The 17686-nt window shown below is 38.6% G+C and overlaps 1 protein-coding gene across 1 annotated transcript in view; it reads left to right on the plus strand.

Moving 5' to 3' along the window:
• Positions 1-17686, plus strand: part of LOC107705539 (kalirin-like) — a 93587-nt gene that overhangs the window by 22138 nt on the left and 53763 nt on the right. The window contains exons 5-14 of the mRNA XM_016508848.1: positions 1523-2023; positions 5250-5372; positions 5503-5694; positions 6352-6483; positions 6664-6894; positions 8349-8471; positions 8649-8840; positions 10148-10320; positions 11351-11525; positions 13813-14008. Of these exons, the coding sequence (XP_016364334.1) occupies positions 1523-2023; positions 5250-5372; positions 5503-5694; positions 6352-6483; positions 6664-6894; positions 8349-8471; positions 8649-8840; positions 10148-10320; positions 11351-11525; positions 13813-14008 (2038 nt within the window). The remainder of the gene's footprint in view (positions 1-1522; positions 2024-5249; positions 5373-5502; positions 5695-6351; positions 6484-6663; positions 6895-8348; positions 8472-8648; positions 8841-10147; positions 10321-11350; positions 11526-13812; positions 14009-17686) is intronic.

The following is a 17686-nucleotide window of genomic DNA, read 5'->3' on the forward strand; positions in this document are numbered from 1 at the left end:
ATTTCTTTAGGACAGAAATGCTATAGCCACTGTAATTAAAAGAATATGTGGACATCAAAACGTGTAAACTCAGAGTGAGGGTTCGAGCTTTTACTTTGAAACCGCGATGTGTTTGCGTGGATTTATAAATGATTTACCTTACAAATCTGATGAAATGCCGCACGTTGCGTTCCCAGATGAATGTTATAATAAACCCAAACTCACAACAACATGCAGAGATGGCGTTTGAGATGCTCCACACATGTAAATGATATCAGTTCCTGTGGAACTACTGTGAACGGAGCTGCTGTGTGACGCACGTACTTAACCTACACGCATGTAAATAATTAAAGCGCATATACTGTATTAGAACTGCATCGCATATAATTATTCAATTAAATCGTAGCGTTTGTAAATTCACAATTATGCTTAATTATGATTTTTAAATGGGTTTAATATATCATGCAGCCTTGGGAAAGAGTCTAATAATGTGTTTTATGGATTCTCGTCTGTGAAATGCGCCACTTCCGGTATTTTGCCGGTTATTCGACGCGAGCAAAATGAAGTCGAGGATTTTTAAAAATCGAATAGTCAGACAGCCCTAATAGTCACGCAATGTTGATGTTTTTAACATTATCAATTTGAGAACAAAGTATAACAATAATAATAATTTGCATGGTTTGACATGATCTGAGCTAAATTTGCAATCGTTAGATTTAATCACTATTGGTAGCGCGATTTATTGTAAAACTTTTTTTTTTTACAGTTGGTCAGAACAAAACTGGCAGATATGTTACTTACTTGTTCAGATGACATTTTTCGATGAAACTTCTTATTTTGGACATACTTCCAAGACGTAGTATCTGTAATTCCGAAGTACAGTGAATATCCAAAACGGTGCGTTGACTGACAGCCCACAAATACACCTCAAAACATTAGATTCATCTGCGCCGTGCCAATGCACAACCCACATAAAGAGGAAAATTCTGCAAATAACTACAATTGCAGGTTTCAAAACTTACAGAATGCAGCTATAAATACTTGATTATAATTTTGTCAGCATTCTGCAGCAAAGTATATTTTTTATAATGACCTCTAAACTGTATTACTGACTATTATCATACCTCTGCTTGTTCCATGTCCCATATCACTCCATGGACCCTTTAATAGTTATTTCATGTTTTTATTATTAAATGTATCACAATTAATTACATCAATATTTGCTGTGAACCTAAAGATAATAGACAGACAAAAAACTGAACCTAATATATTGTTCATTTCCTTATCATTAAAATCCTACCACTGGGCTACAGTTCACAGCAATTCATTTAGCAGATTTAGATATAGGGTCCATTCATGCAGCACCCATAAATTCCATTTATTTATTTGTAAATACATTTTACAATGTGCAGTTGGTCATTATAACAAAATAAACCTCTTTGAGCCAATGTCCTGATTCATTTAGCAAAAGTGACCAATGGACTACTATTCCTTATGTATTATATACTATTTGGTACATGAGGTTGTTCTTTGCTTCTTTTAGACCAGTATGGTTTCAGTGGAAGGTCTGACTAAGTTGGTGGATCCGTCTCAGCTGACGGCAGATCTGGAAGGGACACTGGAGTACGACCATGTGGAATGGACTGAGCTCCGTGTTTCCCTTGAGGAGTTCACTGGAGGCGCTCTGCACCTCCTTTCACGGCTGGAGGAGCTGCAAGAGGTGTTTTCTCGCCAGGAGCTGGCAACTAACGCAGAGGAAGCACGGAAACTCCTGGAGGAGCACGCTCGACTGAGGAAGACTATGACAAAGGCACCTGTGGAGGAGTTAGACCATGAAGGACAGCGACTCCTTCAGAAGATCAGGGATGGGGGCGACGGAAGGCTCTCTGGTGGGGCTGACTTCCAGAGTTTGGTACCTAAGATTTCCACCCTATTGGATAAACTTCAAGTTACGCGGCAGCACCTGCTACAGGTCTGGCACAACCGCAAACAACAGCTGGACCAGTGTTTTCAGTTACGGCTGTACGAGCAGGATGCAGAAAAGGTTAGAGGACAAAATGAGAGTGTTTATAATAATAATAATAATAATAATAATAATAATAATAATAATAATTATTATTATTATTATTATTATTATTATTATTAATAATAATAATAATAATATTATTATTATTATTATTAATAATAATAATAATAATAATAATAATAATAATAATAATAATAATAATAATAATAATAATAATAATAATAATAATTGAAAAATTATTCTTAACAGCCCCCTAATTGATTAATTAGCCATTGACACATTTATTTTTAAGTACTTATTATAGCAACAATCCCTCTGGAGAACCTGAGATGAACAATCTGGTTCAGACGTCATGAATGATGCCAACAGAGGAGCAATTATAGCAGAAATAAATGCAGATTAATAAATAAACTGACGAACACTTCACTCCCAAGATTCAGTGCACTGCATCAGAAATTGTGAGTGCTGTAGTTGTTAAGGTAACAGTGACTTCTTTGGTTTGGAAAGATGACTTTTAAAGTTTGTTCCAAATAACCATTAGTTTTTACCCTCAAAACATTCATCGATGCCACTGTGAAGGATGAAGCATGGAATATGGCACTGACACAGTCAGAAACGAACACACTGTAGGTGTCTTGCTGAAGGACACACTGATGCTTCATCCCTTGCAGGTTTTGAACCTACAACATTTTGGTTACCAGCTCAGATCTTTAACCACTAGATTACAACACATTAAATATCAGGACACTCTACACAAAGTTTAAACAACGTATTTAGTCTCACCTTGAGGAAATGTTATTGCTCAAAATATTTTCTCTCTTCTAAAATGGTTTTGAACCTTGGTTACCAGCTCAAATTTGTAACCACTAGATAACAACATATTAAAGCTGCTCTCCGTAACTTTTTTTTGTTTGTTAAAATTCATCCAAAATCAATTATTGAGCAAGTACTTAACCAATCAGTGTTCATCAACTTGTTATCTTAGCCTGATTCACAACGGTAATCTTGTAATAATGTTTTATAATTTGAGTGGTTCGGGTCGTTCTCTTTGCATCATTACGCCACATCTGTATACATAGGCTATATGTGCGTATGCGGATGCTGCAGGTGGAGGATCATTTGTAGCCTCTTCTTACAGCAGCTGGAATAATGAAACTTGTCATTTTAGAACAAGTTCTAAGGAACATTACATTGCTTTTTGAGGTTAAAAGAACAATTTATTTCGATGACATTCGAATGGTATGACAATTAGAGATTAGACTGTACAGAAATTGAAATCTACAGATAACACTAATACACACTAAATACACATAGTCACTAGGGCTGCCACTAACGACTATTTTTATTTAGATTAATCTATCGACTAATTCATCGATTAATCGGTTAATCTAAACGATTAATTACCCACAAAAATCAACAGTTTTACTTAAGAATATTTTATTAAACTATATTTTATTAAACCAAATGAAATCCAAATTTCTATGAAATCCTTTTTTTAAAGCAAAAGTAAAGTGCAACATAGAGTGCAAGAAGCAAGTGTCCATCTCATAGTCCAAATCACTGAAATCAAAGTTCAGTATTATAGTAACATATCCACGTGTTCTAGTCTACTAATAATACAATTTTAATCAAAAAACACTTTTTAAAGGAGTATTTACCAGAATTTATTTAGGAGAAAAATGTAAATGTGTAGTATTTCTGAAAAAAATAATAATAATTTAATTAATTAATTAATTAATTGGAGATGCTTTTGATTAAAAATAAAAAATATATATATTTAAAAATATTTTTATATTTTACTGTAGGAATAATACTATTATACTGTAAATAATAAATAGTTAAATGTATTTAATAACAATAATAATTAACTTTATAGCAAAATTAATAAAATGAGAATAGAAAAAAATTATAGTAACTATTACTATTATTTTTTTATTCAATTAAATTATTCAATATTGTTTTACTGTAGTAATAATACTGTTGTACTATAAAAAAAATAAACAAATATTTAATAACAATAATAATAACAATAAAACAACAACAATAAAATTAACATCATAATAAAATTAGTTATTATATATGTAATTGTATATGTAATGACATTTTTTTTTTAATTACATATATTTATTATGTTTGTAATAAATTGTAGTCTTAATGCCTATGCTTTTAGACCTTAAAGCTTTTCATTTTTTTCAACAGTTTAATAAATATTGAGCTTTGCACGTGACAGAAATATTTAAAAGAAAACATTTAAGATAAGGCCATAAATTAAGAATTCATTCTAATGACTTTATAGCCACGTTTTATTAATGAATTCCCTATTTTTAGTTAAATTGTGGCAGTAAAATATGCTGTACCAATTTGTGTGTTTTATATATATATATATATTGTATATATATACTGTATATATTGCACAAGTAAACACCACTCAACACAATTTACAATTATAATAGTATGTTCACTGTACTCCCTTCTGTGGCCTGATGTCTGCGGCAGGCCGTGTGTTCCGTTTAAGCCCAAACGGAGAGGCACTCTCACACTCCCCGGTCCTGCTGACTGAGCCCATCTGTGCTCCACCAGAGCCAGAACACTAAGGGCTATAGTATTTCTGAAAAAAATAATAATAATTTAATTAATTAATTAATTAATTGGAGATGCTTTTGATTATTAAAATTTAATGGAACCATTAAAATGGAATCCAGAAAATAATGGATTATAGCCACGTTTTATTAATGAATTCCCTATTTTTAGTTAAATTGTGGCAGTAAAATATGCTGTACCAATTTGTGTGTTTTATATATATATATATATTGTATATATATACTGTATATATTGCACAAGTAAACACCACTCAACACAATTTACAATTATAATAGTATGTTCACTGTACTCCCTTCTGTGGCCTGATGTCTGCGGCAGGCCGTGTGTTCCGTTTAAGCCCAAACGGAGAGGCACTCTCACACTCCCCGGTCCTGCTGACTGAGCCCATCTGTGCTCCACCAGAGCCAGAACACTAAGGGCTATTGCTTGTACATCAGCCAAAGAGAAAATCTGTGTATATTAAGGTTCACGTGTAGATCACTAGAACACTAACAGGGAGTTAAATCACCCAAAGCCCTAGAATGACTGTTAAGCAAATTTGCCTGGGCCTTTGTAAATATGTATGTACCCCACTTTGTAAGGGTTTTTTGAGACCAAACTGTCTGTGAATGCAGCATTTTTCTCTTCATTTCTCTCTCTGTAGATGTTTGAATGGATCGGACACAATAAAGAGCTCTTCCTGCAGACGCACACAGACATTGGCGTGAGCTACCAGCATGCAGCAGATCTACAGACCCAGCATGACCACTTTGCTATGAACTCTATGGTACGACGGAGGAATGCTACAAGAAAACACCCTTGATACATTCTCACTGGACAAAATTGAACAGCTTCTGTGCCTTCTTGTTACTAATTTAATGGTATCATCTTCTGGCATCCTGTTTCTGTCTTTTCAGAATGCGTATGTCAATATCTCGCGTATTGTCTCGGTGGCGACGCGGCTCTGTGAGGCGGGTCATTACGCTGCTGCTCAGATACAGCAGATCTCTGGCCAGCTAGATCAGGACTGGAAGAGCTTTGCCTCGGCTCTGGAGGAGCGCAGTGCCATCCTGGCCATGTCCTCTGTGTTCCACCAGAAATCTGAACAGGTAATAACTGTTCAGTTTGTATGATTGTAATGAATGCATTAAATTTTCATTGTCAGATCGATGCATTGTGATGCATCATTACAATTTTTACACCCCCAATGTAATGATTTTACCCTGTGCATTTCTATGCTGTAAAACTGTTTTGGAAGGTAATCTAAAAATGTGCTTTATGTAGTTTTACTTAAGTCAAAAATATGATTTAATATAACTGATTCTTAACTGATATAACTGTGATTGCATTAGGCAACACCAAGAAAAGTAATTTTTAATCAGGGAGAAGCAGCACCTCACATAATCCAACCACTGTGTATTTACTGATGTTATATTTCCTACTACAACTAGTTAATCTGTTAACACTAATTTGGTTCCTTGACTCATTTGATCCATTTTTTTCAACAATTCCTGATTTCCTCTATTTGGCTCGCCTGTCAGCTTCAGTCTGTTTCTTCATTAATAACTCCTTTACCTAAATGTGCACACATAGCTTCTTCATGCCTTTGATTTATGACCCCAATTTGCATGATCCTCAGCAACTCTGTTTAATTATGTCTGAGCTTGTTTTAAATGAGTGTGTACAACTGTGCACCTCTGTCCTCTCTGGTTTTATTACATGGACCTTTTATGCTGTAAAGTTTAAGAGGGTGTTCTCTTTCTCAGTTTCTGTCCAGCATGGAGGGATGGGTGAAGTCATGCGGTGAGGTCGGCTTGCCGATAGCAACGCAAGAACTGGAGATAGCCATTCACAACCACCAGAATCTATACGAGCAGGTCACCACAGCATACACAGAGGTGAGCATTTGAGGAGATGCTCTTTTTAGTAGACTTTTTAATATAAGATGTAGCCCACAAAGCTTTACATATTATGCTTATAATGTTGTAATCAGTACTCTAAAACACACAGACACTTGAAGTAATAAAGTGCAAAGTAAAAATACCACTGCCTATTGAATGTTCTATTTCTGATTGCAGGTCAGTCAGAAAGGAAAAACACTACTGGATGTGTTGCAGAGGCCTCAGCCCCTGCCTGACTCTGGGTCCCTGACGGCAGGGGCCGACTACAGTCAGGCGGTGAGGGGGGTCCTGGAGGTGGTCCATGAGGTAGTTCATCAATATCGCAGACTGGAGGGTCTCTTGCAACACCGCAAGCTCCGGCTGCACCAGAGACTTCAGCTGTGTGTGTTTCAACAAGATGTGCAGCAGGTATATGGATTATGGAAATCATGTATAGAACCACTCAGATATGCATGCAGTTCCCAAACATGCAATCCTGCATGCACTCACACACACTATACACACAGAATTCAGCATCTGACGAATCTGACCCCAGCCTCTCAACCTTTCAGCAGCTGTTTTTAAATCTTTGTGTGTAACGATGTTTCTCCTATGGCAGAACAAATATCAAGTGCAGAGAGCATTAGAGGAAGTGACAAGGAAGTGACACGGACTTTGGCTCATAGTCAGTACCTCCAACAATACACTCTGCTTCCTGTGGCCGTCGCCTTCAGGGGCTTTTTGTTGTACCTTCACCGGTTCTCTGTCAGGACTGTGTTGTTTCTTTGATGTCACTGGATCCTTTCCAGGGCCTCTTTAGACAGAAACGAGGCCTACTCGAGCATTGAGCTTGTGCAGTGAACTAAAAGAACTTTGACTTCTAACTGTCAAAGTTTGTTGAACCTTCAAAAATCCCCTGAGCCTCTTTGGAACTAACTATTTAAGCTCTGACTTGCTGTTAGGATATGTAAAATGTTTCTATCGGAAAGAAACATCACAAATTAGATGACCCTTGTGAAAAAGAAACACACTTTAGCATATGGTTAAAAACAGTACTTATTATGGAAATAATATACTGTAAAAGAATATGCTTAAGTGCAAATTGAGTGTATTGTTTCTGGACACTTAATTGCATGTTATTTGAAAACGAAATGAAATTTATGAAAATGCGTTATAGTTTAAAATTATATTAAATGCAATTAGTTGAACTTAAGAGTGTTTTTTAACATAAATTCGACATAAATAAGACTAGGTTGAAAATTGTCATAATTTACTTTCCCTCAGACTTTTCCAAACTTGTATGAGTTTCTTTCATCTGCTGAACACAAAAAAAAGATATTTTGAAGAATGTGGGTAACCAAACAGTTGCTGGTCCCCACTGACTTCCAACATTATTCAGAATAACTTATTTTATGTTCCATAGAAAAAAGAAACTCTTACAAGTTTGGAACAACTTGAGGGTGAGTAAATGATGACAGCATTTTCATTTTTGGGCAAACTAACCATTAAAATACATCTTTATATATCATAATTACTTCTATTGTCTTTGAAATTATGAAAGCATACTGCCAAATTTAATTTGAATTGAATCTTGCATTTAAATATATTTATAATTGTAAATTTTTAATGATGAACATGCAGTTTATTACATTTAAAATGTATTAACTTTATATTAACTAAAACTTTTAATTTGCCTTTATTACTAAGGGCACTTTTTAAAAATGTGTGTGTGTGTGTGTGTGTGTGTGTGTGAAGAAACATAACCATGAAAGTACACTTAAGTGGCCTTTTATTGCGTTAACATTATCTGCAATACACACATACACATTGTGCTATACACACGCACACATATATATATCCAGTGTTGATGTGTGTGTGCTCAGGTCTTGGACTGGATTGAAAACCATGGAGAGGTATTCCTCAGTAAACACACAGGAGTTGGGAAGTCTGTACACAGAGCACGGGCACTACAAAAACGGCATGATGACTTCCAGGAGGTAGCACAGGTAGGAATCAGTTTATGTTGTGTTTGTGTGTGTATTTTTTGCATGATGAGAGAGGAGCAAATGAGCAGTAGCAGTGGTATCATTCATCTTGCTATTGAGTTTCCTGTTAATATTCAAGGAAGATGTTTTTAATGTACTTCTCTCTCTCACTCACTCTCTCTCTCTCTTTCACTCCAGAACACTTACACTAATGCGGATAAGCTTTTGGAGGCTGCAGAGCAGCTGGCTCAGACGGGAGAGTGTGATCCGGAAGAGATTTACGCTGCCGCCCATCACCTGGAGGTCAGAGTTCAGGAGTTTGTGCGGAGGGTGGAGCAGAGGAAACTACTGTTGGATATCTCAGTGTCTTTTCACACCCACACTAAAGAGGTAATGTGTGCGCACACACACACACATGCTAAATAGAGCTTCTCAAATAGTTTTAATAGTTTTGACTGATCTCCGTTCATGCGTGAGAGATTTTGTTAGTAGCTCTCAACTTCACTTACTGACTGGCAGCACAAATTAAAAACTAAACTGAATGGACAAAGACAACATAATGAGATTCTGTTTAAACAACTTCTTATGAGAGTAATAATTCTAACTGTAAATAAGTAAAGAAATCCCTGCAGCGCTCTAGCAACTTTCCAAAAAACTTCCTAGAACACTCTAGCAACACCTTAGCGACCCCCTAAAAATGACCTAGCAACTCTAAAACATGCTTCTGTAGCCAGCATCCATTATAAAACACTCACAGGACATGAATTTTGAGAACTACAAAAATTATAAGAAATGTGTTCATGCAAAATACAATGTTATAATGATCATGCTATAGAGTGCATGCGCACACATGGTTTGTTTGTGCATCAATAATAACAGACTTTCGTCTTTACCATGGTTACCATCGTCATCCATCAAATCTTTACTAGCGCAACACTGGTTTGCTTTATCCAGCCGAGAGATGTAGTTTGTGTAGCATATGCTCATGCAGCGGTTGGGTGTTTTGAGCTGCTGTTCAGTCATTTGAGAGAGATGATGCTTTGAAGCCAAATACACACTGAATAAAATCTGGACGTGAGTAACTATTCTCTTCGTGATCTCTGATGTAATCAGCTCGGTTTTTTTGGCATTAGCACAGTTTTTAACTGACTGCTTGAATGCATTCACTTACTGGATGGTTGGACTAAAAACTTTCAGTTTAAAATGATCTGACTGCAAACAGAGGAGCAGAAATATAACGTCTCTTGTCCAAAAATCAGCTTTTTTCACTTTTATATAGTATTATTTCCACTATAATGTATTGATTTAAATTATTAATCATTAATTAAATAAATTTTTACCACACTTTGAAAACACCTGTCCTAGAAACTACTACCCAGAACATCTTATCAACAGCCATGTAGCAACACCCTAATAACCCCCAAAGTGGCCAAGTAACCACCTAGAAAAACCTAACAACTGCCTAGCAACACCCCAGAAACCACCTACAACAGCCTAGCAACAATCTAGCAACCACCAAACAGTGAACAAGCAACTACCTAGAACACCCTGACAACTGCCTACCCAGCATCTGTTTACTGTATGGGATTTGTCTTGTCGAGTCGCATCGCGTAGGGCAAAGGAACAGCTGATCAACAGCCTTGAAACAACATATCTGTCTGACTGTCTGTCTGTCTGTCTGTCCTGTCTGTCTGTAGCTGTGGTCATGGATGGAGGACTTGCAGAAGACTCTTGTGGAGCCGGTGGTGAACTCTGAGTCTGTGGATGCTGTTCAGGAGCTGATCAGACAGTTTCAGCAGCAGCAGAGCAGCACTCTGGACGCCACACTCAATGTCATCAAAGAAGGGGAGGAGCTTATTCAGCACCTGCGGTGAGGTTGACAGCACGCTCCTATTGTACAGTATTTCATCATAACAAGTGGTGGATGAAGTGGGGGGGCATTTTCATAAAGTAATCGAACGGTGAAGAAAATTCTAGGTCTAATCCTAGTTGGGAAATAATCATTTTGAACTATTTTCAAATAATATTTTAAAATATGCACGCATACACTTCTATTTGTATGTCTAATATGTTGAAAACGCAAAACGTTTCTTGATTTGTCACATTTAGAATTACATGAGTCATGTAAATAATACCATATTTTCAATTCAAAACGTCCATATTTGTGAAAAAAAAGTCGAGTAGTTTGCATCACTGGATACTACTGTCATTATTAGTGTAACATCTCTATCATAAAAACACTAGTTTTGAATTACGTTGTTGACTCAAGAACAATTGCAATCTGATCAGTCCAACTGGCGTATGAATAGTTCAGCGCGATTTGCGAACGATTTAACAGGTCCATTGAAAAGAATCAGCTCGTTCATGAATCAGACACCGCTATCGCGTCTCGGAGCAGATGACGATTTCTTCAATTCAAAATAATGAGGAACAACATGGTTTTAGGAAATGCAGTAAAGTAAAAGTACATGTCGTGAAAAGTAAATGTAGTGCAGTAAAAGTTTTTCAAAATAAAAATACTCAAATAAAGTACAGATGCATGAAAACTGTCCACCAGATTTTTCCACAGTTACTGTCCACCACTGATCATAAACCAACTTTTCATATTTTCCATTCCATAATTTACCAATTTCTTCCCAACCTGACTTATTGCAACTGCCCTGAAAACGGAACTATCCAGTGAAGTACAGGATTTAGATCCAAATCTGTTAACCACAAGGCCACAGCTCCAATAATTTTTAGTTTGCAGATCAATTTTAATAATATTCTTTTCAGATTACTTCTGAACAAGTCGTTTCATGTTATGTCATGCTGATATACTGGTTCTGAATTAACGTGCCCTCTATTGATATTGATTTGCTCTTCTATGTGTTGGCGTGGGTTTGTGTTCGTTCAAACAGGGACTCAGCGCTGGCCTGTAATAAGCTGCCTCATGCCAGCTCCATGGCTCATATCGAGGGCGTTCTTCAGCAGTTGGATGAGGCTCAGGCTCATATGGAGGAGGTTTTTCACGAGCGCAGGATTAAACTGGACATCTTCCTGCAGCTCCGTATCTTTGAACAGTACGCCTTGGAGGTGTGTGTGTGTTTGATGGCCTGGACTCAAGGCATTATCAGCGCAACTTTATTTGAACAGATGTTCTTCTGTGCTGTCTGCGTTTGCATATCTGTATTTCTGTCAGGACCACTATCGTCAAAGATGATTGACAATTAGCATACAATTTGGATTGGCGATATGGTTCCGTTCTGGGCAAGAACTCCCTGCGCATCCATGCAGCCTAGCATGGATGAGAGCAGGGAGAGCAGCGATAACCCCCCCAGAGTAAACAGAACAGAACCAACATAAATGTATTGCAGATATCGTTAAAGTTCAATAATGTTATGTACACATTTTAGAATTAGTCTGATTCAAAGGAGAATCAGAAGGCTGAAACCTGACTGACAGAGGAGGAGTTGGGGATGGAGGAGGGTAATTAGCTATTGAGCAATGCGAAAACTGCTGATACTACTGCGGGACCTTATATATGAATACTTAGATAGGTGTCGTATTCCCATAGGTTGAAGGGGATCAGCTGAGAGTCAGCTGATGCGAGCTTGACTAACATGACCTGCCAGAACTAACGCTACGCTTGATGTTTGTGTATTATGTAAAATTGAATGTTTTAATTTGTAAATCAGTTTTGAGGAGTGTTGTTTGTTTTACTGTATACACTTGATCTCATAGTTCATATCTGTCATATTCCCATATCTGTCATCGTCTAAATGGCTTACTTACTTCTGTGGAACACCAAATGTGAATTTTTGAAAAATATCCTACTTACTCTTTTCAGTATGGAAGTGAATTAAGACTAGGGCTGTCAAGCTTCAAGAAAGAAACAAATGCATCAGAAAAGTGTTCCATATGACTCATGCATTGTAGTGCAGTGTTATTTTAGTATTATTATTTATTTATCAATATTAGCATTTATTAATATTTCTAATTTGTTTTTATTTTATATTTTTAGTTTTCATTTTAATTTTAGTTTAATTTAAGTTTTAGTAATTTTGTTATGTGCTTTTGTCATTTATATTAGTTTTTTTTAATATATTTTTTTATATTTCCATTTAGCAAATATATATTTTTTAATTTTAGTTTTAGTAATTTAAGTACTAACTTAATTTTTTTCAGTTAGTTGCAGCATCTTCTTGCATGTTTTTTCATGGGTTTGAACTAAACTTTGTATAACATATCTTTATTGAGTTTTAACAAAACATTTTTAAACAACAACAACCCCTGTAAGCATATAGTATACTGATTAATATCATGCAGTCCTCATAAATATTCTTACATTCCATAACTTCACACATCTAAAGCTTCTTCAATATCTCCATTTTTATCCAAAGTCCAAAAACACCTCCCAGATATAAAAAAAATTCAGAGAGTTTCTTATTCCTTATTACAGTACATATGTAAGCTTTTCAAGAGCCAAACAAGATATTGGTTTTCAGCCATAGTCCAAGGGAAGGGCAATTGGTAAGTTTCCAACATAGGGCAATAGAATGTCTTGCTTGTAATAGACACAAGTCCACCAGCTTTCTTTCTTTAGTAGACAAAGAGCAATTGTCTGTATAAATATTAAATACACACAATACAGGACATAGAGGAATTAGAGACGAAGTAAGTTGAGAAACATATTGAGTCACCCCACCCCCAAACTTCTGTAACTCCTCACATTCCCACACACAATAGAAAAATGTACCTTGAAGCTTATTGCATTTAAAACATAGATCAGGGATATTAGGGTTAATTTTTTTTAATCTTACAGGGGTTATACTGAATAAGTTCTCATTACCCACTTATATTTTGGTAGAGTCTCAACCGAGTGTTCATAGTTTGTGTTTGTGCATTTAAACAAATTGCATTCCAGTCATCTAATGAAATATCCATATTTACATCTTGTATCCATGCTTCTCTTTTATTTTCAGAGCTCTCTTTATGATTTTCTCTTAATATGTTATATAACTGGGTAATCTGCCCTTTAATGTAGAAATCTTGCAATGTGAGTGTTTTCAATATTGACATTGGGGGAATCTTCTTGCATTTAAATTAATTTTGACTTCCAAAAACGTTATAGAAAAAAGTTTTAATAGTTTTAGTTTTATTTACTGATAACAGCACTTCTCCAGTAAGCTGAGCTGACCTGGATCAGTCTGATTTGTGAGTGAATCATTGAAAAGATCCGACTCAAACGAATGATTCGTTCACAAATTGAGCATCACTACTCTCATGGATGTCAAGATTTTCTGTGATTGGCGACTTAAATTCTGGTCACTATTTTTATTAATATGAGTGTAAACTGGTAATATATGCGTTTGTTCCATAGGTGATGGGTGAGCTGGATGCATGGAAACAGGATCTGATGCGACAGGCATCTGATTTCAACACAGAGGAACTCACGCTGGCTGAACAGAGATTACACAGACACACTGAGCGCAAACTCGCCATGAACAACATGACCTATGAGGTCATACAGCAGGGACAGGATCTTCACCAGTACATCATGGAGGTCCAGGCTTCAGGTGAGGAGCTGGTCAGAAATGTAGAGACAGAGTGAAGGACACAGAAAGGGTTCAAGAGAGAGTAATAGTTTCATACAATCACTATTGGTTCACACTTTGTTTTGCCGATGTTCATTTTGCATTTGTCGGGTTGCGGAATCTTTGATCAGTGTGGTATAATTTCCTCCAACAAACCTTGACATAATCTGACTTGATCAGGAATGGGTTCCATGACAGTTGTCACACTTCAGGTCAGAAGACGATGAAGATTCAAAACAGAAGACTTTATTAAATCAAACAAATACAGGTAGATCCACAGGATAAAGCAGGCGAAACATTGTGGCATCACAAACCATATCAGACAAATGAGTGCACAAGGAGGAACTTAAATGCACAGTGGTGAAAAACTAATAACGAACAGCTGTGATTATTCAGTTAGTGTCCATGGAAATAGAATAGTGGCGGGAAACTAATGGCGCTTTTCCACTGCATGGTACGGCACGGTACGGCTCGGTACGGTTCACTTTTGGGGGGTTTTCCACTGAGTACAGTACCTGGTACCTGATACTGTTTTTAGTACCACCTCGTTGAGGTTCCAAGCGAACCGTACCGTTACCAAAACGTGACGTGTAAACTCTGCTGATCACGTATTGGCCGGAGAGAATCGTCACTACCTGCGTCACTGAACTTGCGACACAAACACAAAAGAACCGCTAGATTTAAATCGGCACAGCCAGCGAAGGATTGAACGCAACTGTTTTGAACGAGCGCACCTTTTTTTAACAACCAAAAAGTGTCCTCTCGTTGATAGCAGAGGAGCGGATCCAGCGAGAGCTTGATGGGGCAACGCGGAATGAAAACGTTTTTCAGGAGAGTCGTAGAGGCGGCGCAACTATAACGACATGTGAATAATCCCGCCCACTCTAAAGCGGTACTAAACTGCAGTGGAAATGCAAAACGAGCCGGCGGCAGTAGAGGCGGCGCAACTATAACGACATGTGAATAATCCCACCCACTCTAAAGCAGTACTAAACTGCAGTGGAAACGCAAACCGAGCCAAATCGAGCCATGCCATGCCGTACTGAGCCGTACCGAGCCGAGTCGTACCATGCAGTGGAAAAGCGCCATAAGACAAAGGAAAAAGGAAACTGACTGAACAAACAAGAGGTCCATGAAACTGAAACCAAAAGAGACTGAACTAAACATAACCGTGACAGAACTCCCCCTTCCGGGAAGGCACGGCCTCATGCTGTAGAATGACTGAGGTGGTTCAGGAGGCAGACGAGGAGCAGGTGAAGGGTAGGAAACTGGTAGGAAACTGGCAGAAGGGAGGAACCAGGCTGGAGCAGATGGTGGCAGAATCCAGGGAGGAGCAGACAGAGGCAGGACCCAGGGAGGAGCAGAACCCTGGGAGGAACAGACAGATGCAGAACCCAGGGAGGAACAGATGGAGGCAGGACCCAGGGAGGAGCAGACAGAAGCAAGATCCAGGGGGAACCAATGGTGGCAGGATCAGGAGCAAGATAGTGTGGATAGGAGGAGTAGCCAACCAGGGATCCAGAGCCCAGCCAGAATAACAGCCCACGGCGGAGTTGATGGAGGGAGGAGCCATGCTGAAGTCTTGGCAGAAGTGACCATGGTGATGACAGACAGAGATGGAGCTGTTGAAAGAGGTAACCAGGGCGCAGTTGGAGAGCACAAGTGGCAGAACGACGAAGATGGTATAGGAGACCATGGCGAAGCAGCCGTGACGAGTGATAGAGGTGGAGCCAGGGAGCCTGAGGACTGCGGTGATGACATGGAGACTGAGGAAAGAGGTGGAACCTGAAAGAATGAGGAGCGCAGTGAAGCCGTAGGGGTGGAGGGACTAAGCGTAGCGGACAGCCTAAAAGTCCGTGGCTAAGATGGAGTGACCACTGACCAGGGTGGAGCCAGTGGGACGAGGAAATCCAGAGGAGGCAGAAGGACGATGGTCCCGGATGGAGCAGAGGGAGGGAGGAGCCAGGGCGGAGCTTGTGGGTCAACTGGCTGAGGTGGAGTGAATGGTCCAGAAGCCAAAGCTAGAGCTATGGGAACCTCTAGCCTAGATGGAGCTGGCGACCAAAGGACCAAAGGCAGATCTGCACACTTGAGTGCGGTAACTGGAGATGCCGATGGACTGGAGGTAGCCAGCAAAGGCAGGGCTGAAGAACAGGCTGGATTATGAAGAGAAGGCGGGAGAGGGAGGCTGGGCGGGTGCTCTGCAGACACAGGATACTCTGAGCTGAGCATAATCAGCAATGATGAAGACACATGTAATTTTGAACTAGGCAAACTCGGTGACGATAAACAGGAATCTCAGTACGGGGCAGAATCAGTGGTGGTGGGAGGAAAAAGGAGACTTCCTCCTCTAAATATAAAAAAAAAAAAATCCATTCCAGCTCACCCTCAGCAGCGGGATAGTAGGTGGGGTCCTTCTCTATACCCTCATACTCCAAGTGTCCCACGGCGATACACAGTGGTGCCGGCTCACACACCTGGCCAGACTACTTTTGGGACTAGAGCATTGGAGCATGACTGGCTCTGTCCTCTCAGGCTCTGGCTCTCTCGACTCAGCGACGTGGCGATGGATGTTGGATGGGGTTGGACACTTGTGCTGTTTTCCTCCTCTTTAGCTTCTCCCACCTCAAAGGGGGACTCATCCACCCAGAGGGCAAAGTTTATGTACTCCGCTAAACTGCAACAGGAATTCCCTCTGGGCATCGGGAAGCGGATGTCTTCATCCAGCCCACACCAAAAGCTGTCCATGAGGGTGATGTGATTGCACGCCGCTTGGTGGCTGATGGTGACAAACTCCTCCACGTAGTCCTCCAAGCATTGGCCACCTTGGAAGATAAAAATCACTCCTCCACTGAGTCCCGGCCAGCTTTGCGGTGCCACATTAATGGCAGCAATCTTCCCTCTTCTTCTCATCTTTGGGTCTGGTATTCTGTCACACTTCAGGTCAGAAGATGATGAAGATTCAAAATAACAGAACTTTTTATTAAACCAAACAAATACAGGTAGATGAGGAATGCGCAAGGAGGAACTTAAATACACAGTGATGAAAAACTAATAGCGAACAGCTGTGAGTTAGTGTCCATGGAGATTAGTGGTGGGAAAAAGGAAACTGACTAAACAAACTAGAGGTCCATGAAACTGGAACCAAAAGAGACTGAATAAAACATAACATGACAACAATGAGGTACATTTTTATTAAGTGAATTAAATGACTCAAATGATTGGAATTGATCACATATATCAATATTTATGGATGTCCATAGATAATGTAAAGACATTGCTGTGGCAGATTGTGGAAAATAATTGAATAGACATCACAAAAAATGACTTAAGAAGTCAGTGTTTGTTTTATTTAACTGAACATAAGACTATCGCATGCATACAGACCACAGCAATCCATTTCTGTCTGCGGCAGACAAAAGGCCCTTCACAAAGAACACGTTCTTCAATTCTTTTAACAACACCTGTGTTCTGTTTCATTTTGTGCTGTCTGCTCTCTGTAAGTGTGGATTATTGAGGGGCATTGCCTGTGGATTCACAAAAACATGAAGTTGGTGAAACATGATGGTAGTAAAATCACTTATACTGAGATCTGTATATGGGTCAAGGGCAATGTTATTTTATACTATATAATATTTATTTATTATTATTATTTTTTTT

Source organism: Sinocyclocheilus rhinocerous, unplaced genomic scaffold, assembly GCF_001515625.1.
Source record: "Sinocyclocheilus rhinocerous isolate Xijiao unplaced genomic scaffold, SAMN03320098_v1.1 scaffold504, whole genome shotgun sequence".
Classification (NCBI taxonomy): Eukaryota; Metazoa; Chordata; class Actinopteri; order Cypriniformes; family Cyprinidae; genus Sinocyclocheilus; species Sinocyclocheilus rhinocerous.